At 33.8% G+C, this 16,264-nt stretch overlaps 1 protein-coding gene across 1 annotated transcript in view; it reads right to left on the reverse strand.

Annotated features, from left to right (window-relative positions):
• Window positions 1-16,264, reverse strand: part of LOC121967778 (protein SEMI-ROLLED LEAF 2) — a 99,883-nt gene that overhangs the window by 68,248 nt on the left and 15,371 nt on the right. The window contains exons 8-9 of the mRNA XM_042518220.1: window positions 4,952-5,148; window positions 3,866-4,062 (exon numbers count right to left, since the gene is read on the reverse strand). Of these exons, the coding sequence (XP_042374154.1) occupies window positions 3,866-4,062; window positions 4,952-5,148 (394 nt within the window). The remainder of the gene's footprint in view (window positions 1-3,865; window positions 4,063-4,951; window positions 5,149-16,264) is intronic.

The raw sequence follows: 16,264 nt of genomic DNA on the forward strand, positions 1-16,264 counted from the left end.
CTTGTTTTTTATCAGCGAACTAAGCATATAGAAATTGACTATCATTTTATTCATAAAAAGATTTAACAAGGTTTGATCTCTATAGGGTATGTGAAGATAGGAGAACCGAGAGATATTTTCACAAAAGCTTTACAAACAGAGCATCAATATTTATGCTCCAGCTTGAGGGGAATATTACAGATTATAGGTATATAATTTACCTTAATTGTAGGGATACAATATACCTTGATATTGGTGATTAAATCTAGATGCTCTCTCTGTATATGCATGAAATTGATGAATAAAGTAAATAATATATTTTTCTTCCAAAATTTCTTAACAGTGATCAAAGTTACTTTTATACTCAAGTGTACTCCAAATGATGGATCACTAAAGGTGTAGTTTGCAAGTCAAGATATCCACTATTTTTTGGAGCATAATTATTTGAAGGATGGATTAGCAATCGATCCGCCGATTTATTTTTGGCCACAATTTGATCCTCCCAAAATTGAGTGAAAAGTCCTTTCCTTTCAATCCATGAAATCTCATTTTTGACCAAAGCAAACCCCTCCATCTTCCTCCTATGATTCCCCCAAGCTCGCCGCCTACCCCTTATTCTTTTCTCTTATGCTTCTCTTCCTCCCAAGCTCTTCAATTGCCCACAAGCCCATCGATAGCTCACAAGCTCATCAAGTGCCCTTCCTTTCTCTTTCGTCTCTCCTCCTCAAGCTTGTCAACTCCCTATAAACCCATCATCTCCTCTTCCTGTAGGAAGAAAATCATAACCACAATCCCACTACAACCCTTCTTCCTCCTTTTAGGAAGGTTGGTGCACCTCATCTCAATTTGGAAAGAATTGTCAATTTGGATGGCAGGATTAATTTGGAAGGGCTATTAAAAATAGAAAGATCACTATTATTGCGGAACCAGTTTATTCACCTTTCCTCAAACATACGAGGGAAAGTGATTTCATTTGGAAGTGATGGGCATCCTCTAATAAATATTCTTGTCAAGATTTTTCAAGCCCTTCCACCATTGTGGTTGATTGTCGTGCCTTCCTATGCAAGCTTTACCTGTGAGTAAGGGGGTGTTTGGTTGATGAGTTTGGGAATGAGGGAATGGAATGATAATAAAAGATAGTGTTTGGATTGTGTGTTTGGGAATAACAATTTGGGAATGATTTCTAATTTTATGGGAATCAACCAAACCCATATAACTAGGTGGGTTTCATTTCTATTCTCATTCTCATTCCACCTTACTATCAAACTCATACCCATAGTCATTCCCATCATTTAACCAAACGTCACCTAAGTCTCCTTTAGTGAGTGAAAATGAGGGAAATGTAAGTGTGGCAAGTCCTATTTCTCTTCCTTATCATTATTGTTTGCTTGCGACCATGTTGCCACAAGGTGGTTATTTGTGCAGCAATAGAAACTCTCCAAGGTCGATTAGTAGTGTCCGTGGCTGATGAATCTCGACTAAGTTCGAGGGTAAAAAACACATATCCTTCTCCCCTTATTTTATTTCTAAGTTGTAACTTAATCCCTTTTTCATATTTTAGGGGAATGGATATAACTCCCGAGGAAAATTGATTTGTTCCTTTCCCTTTTCTAGGCGAGCCATACCTTGGTAGGCTAGCTAGGGATCAGGGGGTTAAAGGAAAGTCAACTTGATTTCCTTCACCCTTTTTTGCATTTATTGTTTCCTAAAACTCCCACTTTTTCAATTTAGAGCAGTGGCTTCAAAGGGGAGAAACCTCTTCTTTGGATCAAGCTTTCATCGTCAGCAAACTTCCTTTCCAAGGCAGAATGCATACCTTGTTGCTAGGAACAAGACCATCGAGTTAAATGCTCAATTGGATGTCAAGGGACTTGGACTGGGTTTGAGAAGGAATGAGTAGCATGCCAGCTAATTAGTGAAGAGTTCAATCCCTTGATTGTCATAGAATTGTAGTGTGTGAGTGATGTTCAATTGTGGAGGGTCAAGGGAGTACGTATAGAGAGAGATGCAAGGTGAGTGAAGCTTACCCACTATTAAAATAAGAAGGGAAGTTTTGTTGGAGAATTTAGGGAGAAATTTGTGCATAAGCCCTTAGTATTGCATTTATCCCTTTTGGTTAAACCCAACAATAATGGTCTTGCCTTGGGAACAGACTAACAGAGATTTTGACTAATAACCTAACTCAATGCCACCTCTCCCATTAGGTTAGTAGCTTGTGTTACTTCTTATATATGTTGATGTTAATAGCATGTTTACCGTTTCTATGCTAGTCATGATGCATGTTTAGATTATTTTTATATTGCTAACAAATGTTTGGTGATATTATTGGGAGGGTATACAACAATTAAGGTATTGATTCTTAACTTGGGATCATGTGGCTTAAAAGCAACGTTACACTTTACAATGAAAAAACCTCTTTGACTCAATATAGGTACTTTTTCCCTACTTTTGTTTATGGCAATGAGTTGTTGCATTGAGCATGGAGTGATACTTAATGTATGGTTGTATCTTGAATGGCTATAGTGATGATTAGACCTATTTTTTGACCTCCTTTATTTATGCTTGCCTGTGTAGGGTGCTTCAGTCAAGTTGTTAGGCGCACTCCTAACTTTGCTACTTTGAGACATTGATTCCGTGAGTTAATAGATTTTTCAGTTTTCCATAGACTTCTTGTTGCTTTCTTGCATTGCTTTTTTATGTTTATCGCACTTTGTTTTGTATTTCTACATTTAAACTAAATATTTAACTGGATTATTGCTACTACTATTCTAATAGGCACCCTTGTTTCGATATTATATATCTATGTGCTGCTCTTATGTTATATAGCTATTGTGTGTGGATGTGTTACAAGTGACATCTCCACGATCCCTTGCTGACATGAGGGGCGTGTCAGTGGAATTGTCATTGCCATCGAGGTAAATCTTCCTTGCCTTTTGAAGAGGGCTACCTCGAGATATAAAATAAGAGGCCAATATTATTTTTTCAATTGTTAGTGTTCAGGAATTTTTTTTAGTAAAATCAAAAGTTGATATGCACCCTACATTATTCAACCAACGAATAGAAAAATAATAAACTTCAACTGTTTATAAAGATGGTTTATTTAAAAAATGGATATGAGAGTACTCAAGCACTCACATTTAGGTGAAAGCAGTTTCCAACCAGCAACAACTTCTAAGTCCTTAGCCAACTAAGCTAACTGTTGTCCTAAGGGTGTTTATCGAGATGGATTTAATTAGAATCAATTGATATAATTTAATAGTGCATTATTAGAACAGAGACCTCACATTTAGGTGAAAGCAGTTTCCAACCCGCAACAACTTCCAAGTCCTTAGCCAACTAGCAGTTTCCAACCCGCAACAACTTCCAAGTCCTTAGCCAACTAAGCGAACTGTTGTCCTAAGGGTGTTTATAGAGATGGATTTAATTAGAATCAATTGATAGAATTTAATAGTGTATTATTAGAACAGAGACATGAAGGTCATGGGTTAAAATCGCGAAAACAGCTTTAAGGCTGCATACAATAGGTTCGACCCTTTCCTGGGATCCCACATTGGCCGGAGCTTCGTGCACCAAGCTACCTTAGCTACCTTTTATTATTAGAACGGACAAATTAATTAAAGCTAATTCTCTATATTGTTGATAAAGATGGATTTGCTTAGAAAGTATTGTTACTTCTAGTTTAGCAATATAATTTTACATTAGAAAAAAAAAACAATTGAAGCTAATTCTTTATGTGCCTTTTTAATTACAAATTTTATTTAGTATTTAAAATCCTGCTTCTAGTTCTCAATGAAATTACATACAATAAATTTATGGCAGCAAATAAATAAAAATAGTAGTAACAACAATAGTAGTAGTAAGAAGAAGAATGGAATGGAAGCATTACCTGAGTTTTTCCCTAAATGAGCTATGTCACACAAGACTATTAAAGCAAGCCCATTACGAGAAGCCCAATGTCTTCCTTGATCAAAGTAAGCAAGCATTGGCTCTAGTACACGACGTGTAGTTATGCTTTCATTGGCAAATTCAGCAAGCTTCTCTATGCAAATCCCTAACCAAACTTCAGGAGATTCTTTCTCTTCTCTATATAGAGAAAACCAATTTAGTAAGATAACCCCCAAAATAAACATAAATCCATTCTGTTAGACAAGAAAACAATTAAACCATTTATTGGCAAATCAACTTGCCAAGTCTTTGTTATCAAGAAGCGTTAAAATGCTAAGGATATTTGTGGTCCACCAAACAATGGAATGTATATAACAGTAAATATGTCCCCAGGGCGTAGCACAGCCGGGGGCGCATGATTTCGCGGCTGAGAAGTCTAGGGTTCGATCCTCGAGTTATCATTACCTGGAGTTAGCGTCCCGACCATGCGCTTTCAGCTGTGTACCTGCATTTACCTCCCTCCATATTTGTGGGACCAACTCTAGGAGGGCTGCTGATGTAATGATTCCACTTTTTTTTTTAGATAACAGTAAATATTCACTATCTTTTTTCTCTACCAGTTTGTATCGGTTGGGATCATGTCAATTTTAAGTCTTTATAGCAAGATTGTGTTACAAGTGGCAATTAACAAATTCAGCACTTGACCATCATGTAATTGCGAGGAAGAATAGTTTTGAACAATTATCAAGGACCACCATCATCTTAATGTGTGATCAAAAAGTGATAAGGGCAACTCTAACATAGCAATTAAACAATCCGTTGTCTCTCATAGACAGTATTAAAATGTATGTGATACTATTTGTCATTCAGGTGTGTCTCAACAGATAATGAAAACAAAAGTAGAACTACATTTCTGTGTGTGACTAGCCTTCAAAATCAATCGACTTTTTTTAGAGAAATTCCTAATAAACAGATAATGGCATGACATAGTTGCACAAGACAAGAAGATTAACCATCCTGGATAGCCACATAATTTGCAACATATAATGTTGCTAACATGATATTTTCTACTGCCAACCATTATTACCTTGTTAGCAAAGTAGAATCTTTGGATTCTGGCCGCCGCCTTACAACAGTATTGCAAGGACTAACACTTCCCATGATTGTCACAACACTTCTTGCTTCACCCCTAACTACTTCGTCAACCCAATTATGATGTGACTCGCATCTCTCACCATCATTTTGCTCTTCAGTTAGATAATTTTCCAAGATAGCAAATATGATCTGAAATGGAAGATTAGATGTTCATGATATTTAATTGATGCATTGAGTAAGTATCAATTCTATCAAATCAATTGGTATTCTATCAAATCAATAACCAATTTTCCTAGAGTGGATCAAGTTCTATAGATGATTTATATTGGCAGAATATACATACACACAAAAAAATTATATAAATTATAAAGCTTGTGAGAAATGAATTAGTAAATGCTATTATACATTAAAAAACATGATTCATTTGATTAGCATATCCAAGTGCTTCTCAAGCATTAACTAAGAACCCTCGTCTGGTGTCAAAAGGCAATGAAGACTTGTCACACAGGCCATAAAGACACAAAAGTGAAAGAAACAAATGATAAAATACAATGACAACAGATTTACACACGACCAATCTTTTGATGCGATTAAATCAAATACTAAATCAAGTTCTTTTTTGTCACTATCAATTGACTGTTCTGATTAAATAAATAGCATTTACTTGCTAGACAGAATGTATAGAAACAGCCAGCTTATGACGGAATCCATTTCTTTGGAACAACCAAGTTTACAATATCATACTTTAGATGTAACGAAATTGATATAGAAAGAATAAAAGATAATATCAAAGTAAGAAAGGGAACAAAAGCTAGAAATAATATTATACAATATAAAATCTTTGTCATAAAGGAAATTAGGAAATAAGCTTTTCAATTTTAGCATAAATAGTACAGACTGCTTTTAAAGTTTTTGCAAATGAGACATCAGAATGCCATATACTTAAGAACCATATCCCAAAAGCATTGCAGGTATAGCCATATGCCACAAGGTACAATGCACTTTAAGTTATCCTACAGAGATAAATCCAAACAAATGTAACTGCCACAAGAAGCAATCAACTTTGACAAAGTATTAAATCATCAAACATAATTTTCAGAAGCTTCAAAATAGACTTTACCAGATAAGAATTCTTAAAACAAAACAAAACAAAGCAAAGAGTTCAAAATCACTCACCTCATCAAAACCAGCAAAGATATATGAATGCATATTCATGAACCAAATCTGCAATTCAAATTATAATGATCATTCTGACGATCAAATTACTAAAAAGCAATAAGGACAAATGTAATATTATCTGAACAAAAGGGACCAAAGACCATAGCAGATAAGCATTGTAGACTTGCAGCCCGTAAAAGCTTTTTCTGTTCTCCCCTACCCTCACGTGCAAGCACACAGACCTTCAGGACCAAGCTTTCAATGTTCCATATGTATGTATTATCCGCCTGTCAAGACGGTAGCCATAGATTGTATGAAAATAAATAAAACAAGATCCTATTTGTGGAAATAAGAATGAGGACATAATATTGTACAAAGAATAAATGAGGACCTTAAAATATGAATCAAATTCAAAATAAATTACACTTAGTGAGGAAAAAGACTTTATTTGATGGCAAAGACAATAGTGTTGAAAATGTAAAAGCCAAACAGCCACAATAACAACAAAGCCAATGAGACTTTGAACACAGACCTCATTAAGCATGAGGGACAGACAAGATCGACAAAGAACCATCAGTCAGCCATTTAATCATAGCATAAATATATAAAACCACTCCATCATTTTAAAATCATTATAATCAGATTAAACCTTTTGTTCAGAAAACATATTTAATACTTCATGACATCTGATAGGCTACTTCATACTACAACTGCATTTAGAGAGCAAATTCTCATAGTGAGTCTTATCCACTAGTTCTAGGAAGCATACAAATTGCTCCCAAGGGATAATCATCTAAAATACTCCAAAGCAAGGTAACCAAATATTGTTCCAACATACATAAAGATTAAAAGAAAAAATAATAAAATATTCCTTTAAAGCTTTGTTAACATAAGTATGTTGGAAAGATGTCAAAATTGTTCCATTATCAATGTTCCTTTAAAGCTTTGTTAACCCACACAGTAATCAAATGAAATCTTTAGCAATTAAGGTTTAAGAATTAGTGGTTGCCAACCCTTTTCTTAACATGATACCAAAGCACAGTTCCTAAGCTCAAGCGCTAGCTCACCCCTATTATCCTTCTTTTATGTGTGTTCTTAATTTTCCCATGCGCATTTTAGTGCAAAGTTCATGCATGAGTTTGCCCTCTCCTGCAATATGCTTCCAAATTCAAGCTCAATCCAGCTTAACCACTAAGGAAGTGAGAAAGATGTCAAAATCATAATAGATAATTGGATCATTTCCTAACAACTAAAGCTTTATAATAAGTAGTTACCCATCAAATTACAACAAGAACATGGAAGCTATCTCTAGGTTAGAATGTTCTGCAAAAATGTTATAGGAAAAGGTTTATTAAAATTTATGACTTCATATGCATCAGTCATATTATACTATCACCAAAGTTACAAACAGCTAGAACATAATAACAGACAATTTCTGTCACAATAATACTGATGACTAAGTTATCGAAAGAAAGTATCAAATCAAGTGAAGTAAAAATGAGCAAAACATTGCAACAAAATTTGAGGTACCGATTAATTAAAGAAAGGTACATTGAAACCAATAATTACAAAATTGCCTCATACCCTTACCTGACTATAAATGAATCTTGTTAATGTTTGGCATCCAACAACCTTTATGTCATCTTGCTTCTTGCTATCCAGAAGGTCAACAATAACATTCAACAGGCTGACAGCAAAATATGCACTGCCACAAAAGTCACATAATAAAGAATACACAAAGCTGCACATTAATCAATTCAGAAGCATGTACCATACAAGGTGCCAAAGTATACCAATAGAACATCAAAAATATTAAGATGGCTCAAAAAGTGATCGCTATTTTGTAGACCTGTATAAAAACCCCAAGATAAATATTGAATTGATATAATTCCTAAATACAAATGTGAAATCACTATTAAAGTAAGACCTATCTTTTTCTCTGGTGTTTCAATTATCTCACATCCATTGTGTGTAGTGAAGTAAAAAAATAAATAAGTTAAATTAAATTTTCAAAAATTAATGGCAACTACTAGCAAAAGGTGTATGAACATAAAAAAGCCGGCATGCTTAACCTATCCAAATTTTCTGACAAATAAATATCAGATTATTAATTTACAATTTTACAAAGAAATTTATACAAATTCGAAGACAAAGATTTATTTGGAAACAAACTTTGTGGTCAACAAGATAGAAAAGAGCACACTGGCTTGAATCATTATTGAAACTACTATAAAAGAGAACACAAGCTTTTCTGAGAAACAAAAACATTATAACTTAGATTGAGCAGGTAAAATGTTGCCACAACTTACATTTGTTCTTTACATATGTAAAGCAATTTGCTATAGACTTCAGTAATAATCTTTACAAAGTTGATATGCCCATTTCGCAATTCCTTGTGACCTCTTTGTTCAAGATACTTTGCAATCTATAAAGGAAAGGTCAGATTCATTAAATATTCAAATTCTTCAGACTGTTAGGAATCAGAAACTTGATTTTGTACTAAATGTACCTTTGGGATCCGAAGTGGATTCTTAGCAGCATATTCACATAACTTCGTGATTTTCCTTTCATTAGGAAGACCATCCTGCAAATTTAAAGTATCTAGCCATATGTTCTTGTGAAAATTATTATAGCATGAATACAAATAATAAGTTAAAGCAACTGGAGAAATTTTCTCATCTGTCAAAATTCAAAATCAATGAAGTGCAGTACCTCATCTCATACCATGTAGAATGTTCACCAGAGTTCCTAGATAGATGAATGTATGTAAAGGTTATGTATGATACAAGCCTTGGGAAATAATGACACTATGATTCATATTGTGGCCTTAGGCAACCCAAATTTCTGGTAAATTCTAAACTGTAATCTAATGAACCTACAGACCACTCCTATGTTCTCTCACCAAACACCATTCCTTACTATCTGGTTCATGACAACCTTGACTAAATGGGATACGCTTGCTTAATTGCATTCTCCTAGATATGTTGAGATTCACTAAATATACTTTTTTCATATCATTCTATTTAATCTAATTTTCAATTATACGAAAGCATCAAACTCCGCCTATAACGAATCAGTCATGGCCATGATTCGTCATAGCCAATCCCAAACTCAAATAAAGGAGAAAGGTTGCATTAGGTTGCTGATCAGCGTTAAAACTAAGGCAAATGTACAATGGATCCATTAAACTATTGTGCTAATGATAAGTTGTTTTTCGGAAGGAACGCATTGCAGAGTCTGACTCGAGTGTAGTGTTAAATATGCAAGAGTTCGTGTTGTAAGATCTGATTATAACATATCGGCAAGGGCCGCTACATCTTCATGAGAACTTGGGTGTTGTGTTAAATAGACAAGAGTTCTCACAATGAATGGATCTATTAAACTATTGTGTCAATGATAGGTTATTTTCCGTAAGGAACGCGTTGCAGGGTCTGACTATAATGTGAGGCAAGGACTACTATATCTCCGAAACCCGAGTGTAGTGTTAAATATACAAGAGTTCGTGTTGCAAGATCCAATTGTAACATATCGGCAAGGACCGCTACATCTTCATGAGAACTCGAGTGTTGTGTTAAATAGGCAAGAGTTCTCACACCAAGGTTGGATAAGAACAAATATTATAGGAAAACTAATAGTCTAAGATTTGAAACATGGATTATAGAAACCCTCACTATAAATCAATGGAGGTAGTAGATGGGATGATTAGGAGAAGAATTAATATTGTGTGTATAAGAGACAAAATGGATATATAAGAAGATAAAGATGATAGAGAACTCAGATTTTAAATTATAGTACACAAGAAAAAGTAAAACAAGAAATATAATAGATATTGTTGTACATAGTTCATTAAAGAATGAAGTTGTAAGAGTAGCTAGAAAAGGAGATAAAATTATAGCTCTCAAGATAGTAGTAGCAAAAGAAACTATGAATGTAATTAGCATATATGTAACTCAAATAGGATTAGATGAAGCTACCAAATCAAGGTTTTGGAACGACCTAGATGAAATATTACAAATAAAATGATTTTAATAGGAGGCAATCTAAATGGAGTGAAAAATGAGGGATATGAATGGATATATAGGGATTATGGCTTTAGCTAATACATTTTAAAAAAAAAAAAGAGAGACAGAGAGCACTTGGTCATGTTCAAAAGTGAAAATAATAAATCGCAAATTGACTTTTTTAATAGTTAAAAAGAGAGATAGAAAGATTTATAAAGATAACAAGGTTATCCCCGGAAAAAACTTAACTACCCAACGCAGGTTAGTAGTTTTGAATATACGCCTCAAACATAATATCAATAGAAGGAAAATATATACGACTCCTAAAATTAAGTCATGGAAGTTAAAAGATGGAAAACAAAATATATTTAAGGAGAAGGTAGGAGCACAAGCATTAGGTGAAATATATAATGACTCTAATACTACATGAGATAAGATGGTATCAAAGCTGGAAATAGTAGCTAAGAGTGTACTCAATAAGTTAAAGGGACATGCACCACCTAATAAGGAATCTTGGTGGTGAAATGAGAAAATACAAGTGAAAGTAAAGGGAAAATGAACAACTTATAATGAATTATATATTTATAAGAACGAGAAAAATATAAAAATATATATATACAATTGGTCAGAAAAAGGCCAAGAAAGTGGTGAATGAAGCAATGAATGAAACTTTTGAATGGTTATATCGAAAATTGGATAAAAAAGGAGAAAGAAACATTATAGAATAGTTAAAGTGAGATAAAAGAAGACAAGAGATCTTATCCAAATAAAATTTAATAAAGATGAATGCAATAGGATACTAGTAAACGATGGAGAAATAAAAGAATGGTAGAAAAGGTATGTAAAATGAGTATAAAATTTTAAGGAAGGTTTAGGTATCAACTTAACTTAGACAATTTAAGTAAGTGAAATGAGTATAGAAATTTAAAATTTAATCATAGAATTCAAACTTCAGAAGTAGGGAATGCACGATAGAAAAGCCATTTAATCAAATGATATTCCAATAGAGGTATGGAAATGTCTAGAGAAATAAAGTATTGAATGGCTTACAAAATTATTTAACATGATACTGAAAATGAAAAATATGAATGGTGGGTAAATACTTTATTTTCCTTATATAAGAACAAGGGAAACGTGTAAAATTAGGCAAACTATAAGGGTATTAAACTAATAAGTCATATCATGAAACTTTGAGAAAGAGCAATAGAAAAAATATAGAGCATAGTGACAGAAAATCAATTTGGGTCCATATCTGGAAGATCAATAATAGAAGCTATACATCTTCTCAGATAACAAAAACAAGATTATGATAAAGTCCCAAGAGAAATTATATAGAGAATTCTAGAAAACAAAGGTGTTAGTATAACATATATTGAACTAATTAAGGATACGTATAAGGATGTAACGATCGTGAAAACTAAACATTTTCAATAAAAATAGGATTACATCAAAGATCAACTCTAAGTCCCTATCCGTTTACACTAATTATGGACGAACTAGACACATTCAACACACAGTACCGTAGTATATGTTGTTTACAGATGATATTATTTTGGTAGATGAGATATAGGAAGGAGTAAATGCTAAACTAGAATCTCGACGAGAAACACTAAAAGTGAAAGGTTTTATGCTTAGTAGAGTAAAGATAAAATATATAGAATTTAAGTTTAACAATATTAGAGGTAGACAATTATTAGGATAAAAGATGATAAGTTTTCTGAACTGAGAGAATTAAATATTTAGGATCATTTTTGTAAAATAATGGAGAGATGTCTTATGTAGAATACAAGCAGGATAATTAAAATAGAGAGTATCGGGTGTTTTATATAATCGTAAAGTATATCTAAAATTAAAGGGAAGTTCTACAAAACAGCAGTTAGACCTGCTATGTTATATAACATTGAATGCTGGGCTATTACTCAAGCACATGAGTAAAAGATGAAAGTTGCAGAGATGAAGATATTAATATGGATGTGTGGACATACAAAGATGGACAGAAAAAAATGAAAATATTAAAGAGAAAGTCGGAGTTGCATCTATTGAGGAAAAACTCTGAAAGACACATTTAAAATTATACGGACATGCACTTAGACGATCAATAAATGCTTTAGTTAAGTAATATAAAATTATAACAAATGCGCATATCAAATGAAGAAGAGCTATATCAAAAGAGAAGTAGTTAGCAATAATAAAACAAAATAAAATTTATTTAAGTATAGACAGTGTTCTAAATCGCGCCCTAGGCAGCCGCCTAAGGGCTCGATGGCCAGCAACTACACCGAAAATGTGTTGGGCGGCTAGCCTCGATGGCCAGCCTAGGCGGCGTTGGGAGGCCAGCCTAGGCGGCGTTGGGCGGCCAGCCTAGGTAACGTGCGGCGCTAGGCGTCACGGAAATTTCGAGGTTTTTTTTTTAATTAAAGCCTTAAATCCTATCCGATTTATGTCGGTTCAACTGCCTCTCGCCTCCTCCGCCTCTCGCCTCTTCCGGAAGACTCTGGTCAATGGTCGGTAACTTTTTCAGTTTATCCAATAATTTTTGCTTTCCTCCCACGATGCTTCTAGCGTTACAGGACGCGTCCAACGACGGCGGACCTATCCAAGAAGGTTGAACACTCGTGGGACACATCCGACGGCGGCGAACACCTTCTCGAACAGGTCCACTGCCGCTGGACGCATCCCACGAGCATCAGCGCTCGTGATGTTTTTTTTAATTTATTTATCATTTATTTAATTAAACAACTCCTTACTTAAATAGAATAATTTTAATAGATTTTAATACATCCTAATTAAATTATCCCAACAAACTATATAAAAAATATATTTAAAAATAAATCTTTATATAAATTTTATTAATTTTTTATATTCTAGTAATATTATATTTAAAATTTAAAAATTCTAATAAATGTTATTAATTAATTTAATCCATATAAATCATATTTATATTCAAAATTTTATACTTTAAATTAAAAAAAATATCTAATAAATTTTATTAATTTATATGAATCACATTTATATTCTAATAATATTTTTTTACTGATTTATATTAATATTTTTTACTGATTTATATCCAAAATTTATTCTTAAATTACTTTTTAGATTATCACAATTACAATGGCAAGCAATCCATCTTCGATAGCATTCATCACTCAACCCGAATCTGGAATTCTTAGGAGAAAGTCAAATGACAATGGATGGGAGTATGGGATGTTGATTGATCCTAAGAACCTCGACAAAATTAAATGCAAGTTGTGTGAAAAAACAATATCGGAAGAGTGTATAGATCAAGGAGCACATAGGAAATATATCTGGAAATGTATCTGGTTGTCGAAAAGCATCTCAAGAGGATAAAAAAAGTACAAAAAAACTATTTTAGAAAGGAGGAACAGAAAGAAGAACAAAATAATAGAAGAACAAAGTTATTAAGCAGAGGTGACTATTTCTCTAGACGAAGAAGGCCCTGAAAATATAGGTTCTAATGGGGGTAAAGCGCTTCGCTAAAAAAATATAAATAAAGTTCTTTTCAAAGAGAGAACTCAACAAGTTTAACAATATGTTGGGAGATGGGTTTATGAAAATGGAATCCCATTCATTATTGTTGATAATAATAGCTTCAAGCAACTAATGGAGGCAGTGGGTCAATTTGGACCAGGATTCAAGCCTCCAACTCAATAACAACTTATGGAGCCACTGTTAAAAGCCGAAGTTGAAAGAACAAAGCAACTATTGAAGAAGCATGAAGAAGAAGGGGCAAAGAATGGATGCTCAATCATGACAGATGCATGGAGTGATAGACAAAGAAGAAGTATCTTAAATTTGTGTGTTAATTGCAAGCAGGGTACTACATTTTTAGAGTCTAAGTAGTCTTCAGACGAGACACATACAGCTAAACTTATTTTTGAGTATATTGACAAGTGTGTTGAACAAGTAGCAGCTTAAAATATTGTTTAGATTGTATCAGATAATGCCACCAACAATATGGCAGAGAAAAACGACCTAGGATCTTTTGGAGTTCAGGCGCAACTCACATGGTTAATCTCATGCTTGAAAATATTGGCAAGCTTCCACAATATAAAAAGGTTATTAAGCAAGCCAAGTCTTTTTACCATTTTCATTTATGCTCATCATAAGACTTTGTCATTGATTAGAAGTTTCACAAAAAAGAGAGACATGGTACGGCGAGGAGTTACCAAGTTTGCATCAAATTTCCTCACATTGCAAAGTTTAATTTAAAAAAAAAATCTAGCTTAAGGGTCATGTTTATAAGTGATACATGGGAGAAATATAAATGGTCAAAAACAAAGGAAAATTGGCTTACTCTACTACTATGATGAGCATGAGTTTTTAGAATGGTGTGACACTTTGTTTAAAAATATTTGTTTATTTGATAAGAGTTCTTCGATTGGTAGATAGAGATAGAACGTCATCCGTGGGGTTTTTATATGGGGTGCTTCTTTAAGCTAAAGAAGATATCAACGTGGACTTAAACAATGTGGAATCAAATTATCACCCTATCATAGTGATTATTGAGTCAAAAATGAAAAATAGACTTGATACATCATTGCACACCACTACATTTTTGTTGAATCCTTATTTTTACTATAAAGATAGTTATATTACTGTTTGGAGGTCGCGACGGAGATTTTTGAATGCATGAAAATTTTGCATGTCAATGAGTTAGATGATACAATTATTAACAATGAATTTGCAAAATACAGAGACAAGACTTGGGTTATTTGGAAAAATATTGGCAGCAAAAGTATGTGAAAAAATGACGATACATTTAATCCATGTGTATTGTGAAAGTACATATGGTACTCACACACCCAACTTGCTAAAAGTAGCATTGAGGATACTTTCATTAACTACAAGTTCATCTGAATGTGAAAGAAATTGAAGTACATTCGAAGGAGTAAACTTTAAACTTTAAGTCTTTAATTAAGTAAAGTATTAATTTCATGTTACTGACTATAATATTTGCTTTTTCTTTTCTTTTCAAGATTCATACAAAGAAGAGAAATAGGTTGGATATCAACATGTTTAACAATCTAGTATTTGTCTAATTTAATGTTAGATTGCTGAACAAACAAAAAAGAGAAAAAAAAAAAAAGGAATGTCGATGTGCTTCTTGCAAAAGATGTTTCAAATGCACAAGGTTGGATTGTGAATGGTGGAGAAGATGATAAAGTTGAACTAGGTTTCGGACTCACATGGCAAATGGTTGATGAAGCAAGTGGAGCAGATGAAAAATCTATAACCCCGAAGAAGCTCTAGAGTGAGAGAACTTCATGAGGATGATTTTGCATCCAAAAAAGAAGAGGAGGATCACAATGATGATATTGCTGATTCCCCCAAGCTCGCCGCCTACCCCTTATTCTTTTCTCTTATGCTTCTCTTCCTCCCAAGCTCTTCAATTGCCCACAAGCCCATCGATAGCTCACAAGCTCATCAAGTGCCCTTCCTTTCTCTTCTGTCTCTCCTCCTCAAGCTTGTCAACTCCCTAGAAACCCATCATCTCCTCTTCCTGTAGGAAGAAAATCATAACCACAATCCCACTACAACCCTTCTTCCTCCTTTTAGGAAGGTTGGTGCACCTCATCTCAATTTGGAAAGAATTGTCAATTTGGATGGCAGGGTTAATTTGGAAGGGCTATTAAAAATAGAAAGATCACTATTATTGCGGAACCCGTTTATTCACCTTTCCTCAAACATACGAGGGAAAGTGACTCCATTTTGAAGTGATGGGCATCCTCTAATAAATATTCTTGTCAAGATTTTTCAAGCCCTTCCACCATTGTGGTTGATTGTCGTGCCTTCCTATGCAAGCTTTACCTGTGAGTAAGGGGGTGTTTGGTTGATGAGTTTGGGAATGAGGGAATGGAATGATAACAAAAGATAGTGTTTGGATTGTGTGTTTGGGAATGACAATTTGGGAATGATTTCTAATTTTATGGGAATCAACCAAACTCATATAACTAGGTGGGTTTCATTTCCATTCACATTCTCATTCCACCTTAATATCAAACTCATACCCATAGTCATTCCCATCATTTAACCAAACGTCACCTAAGTCTCCTTTAGTGAGTGAAAATGAGGGAAATGTAAGTGTGGCAAGTCCTATTTCTCTTTCTTATCATTATTGTTTGCTT

This window comes from Zingiber officinale, chromosome 1B (genome assembly GCF_018446385.1).
Source record: "Zingiber officinale cultivar Zhangliang chromosome 1B, Zo_v1.1, whole genome shotgun sequence".
NCBI classification, from domain to species: Eukaryota; Viridiplantae; Streptophyta; class Magnoliopsida; order Zingiberales; family Zingiberaceae; genus Zingiber; species Zingiber officinale.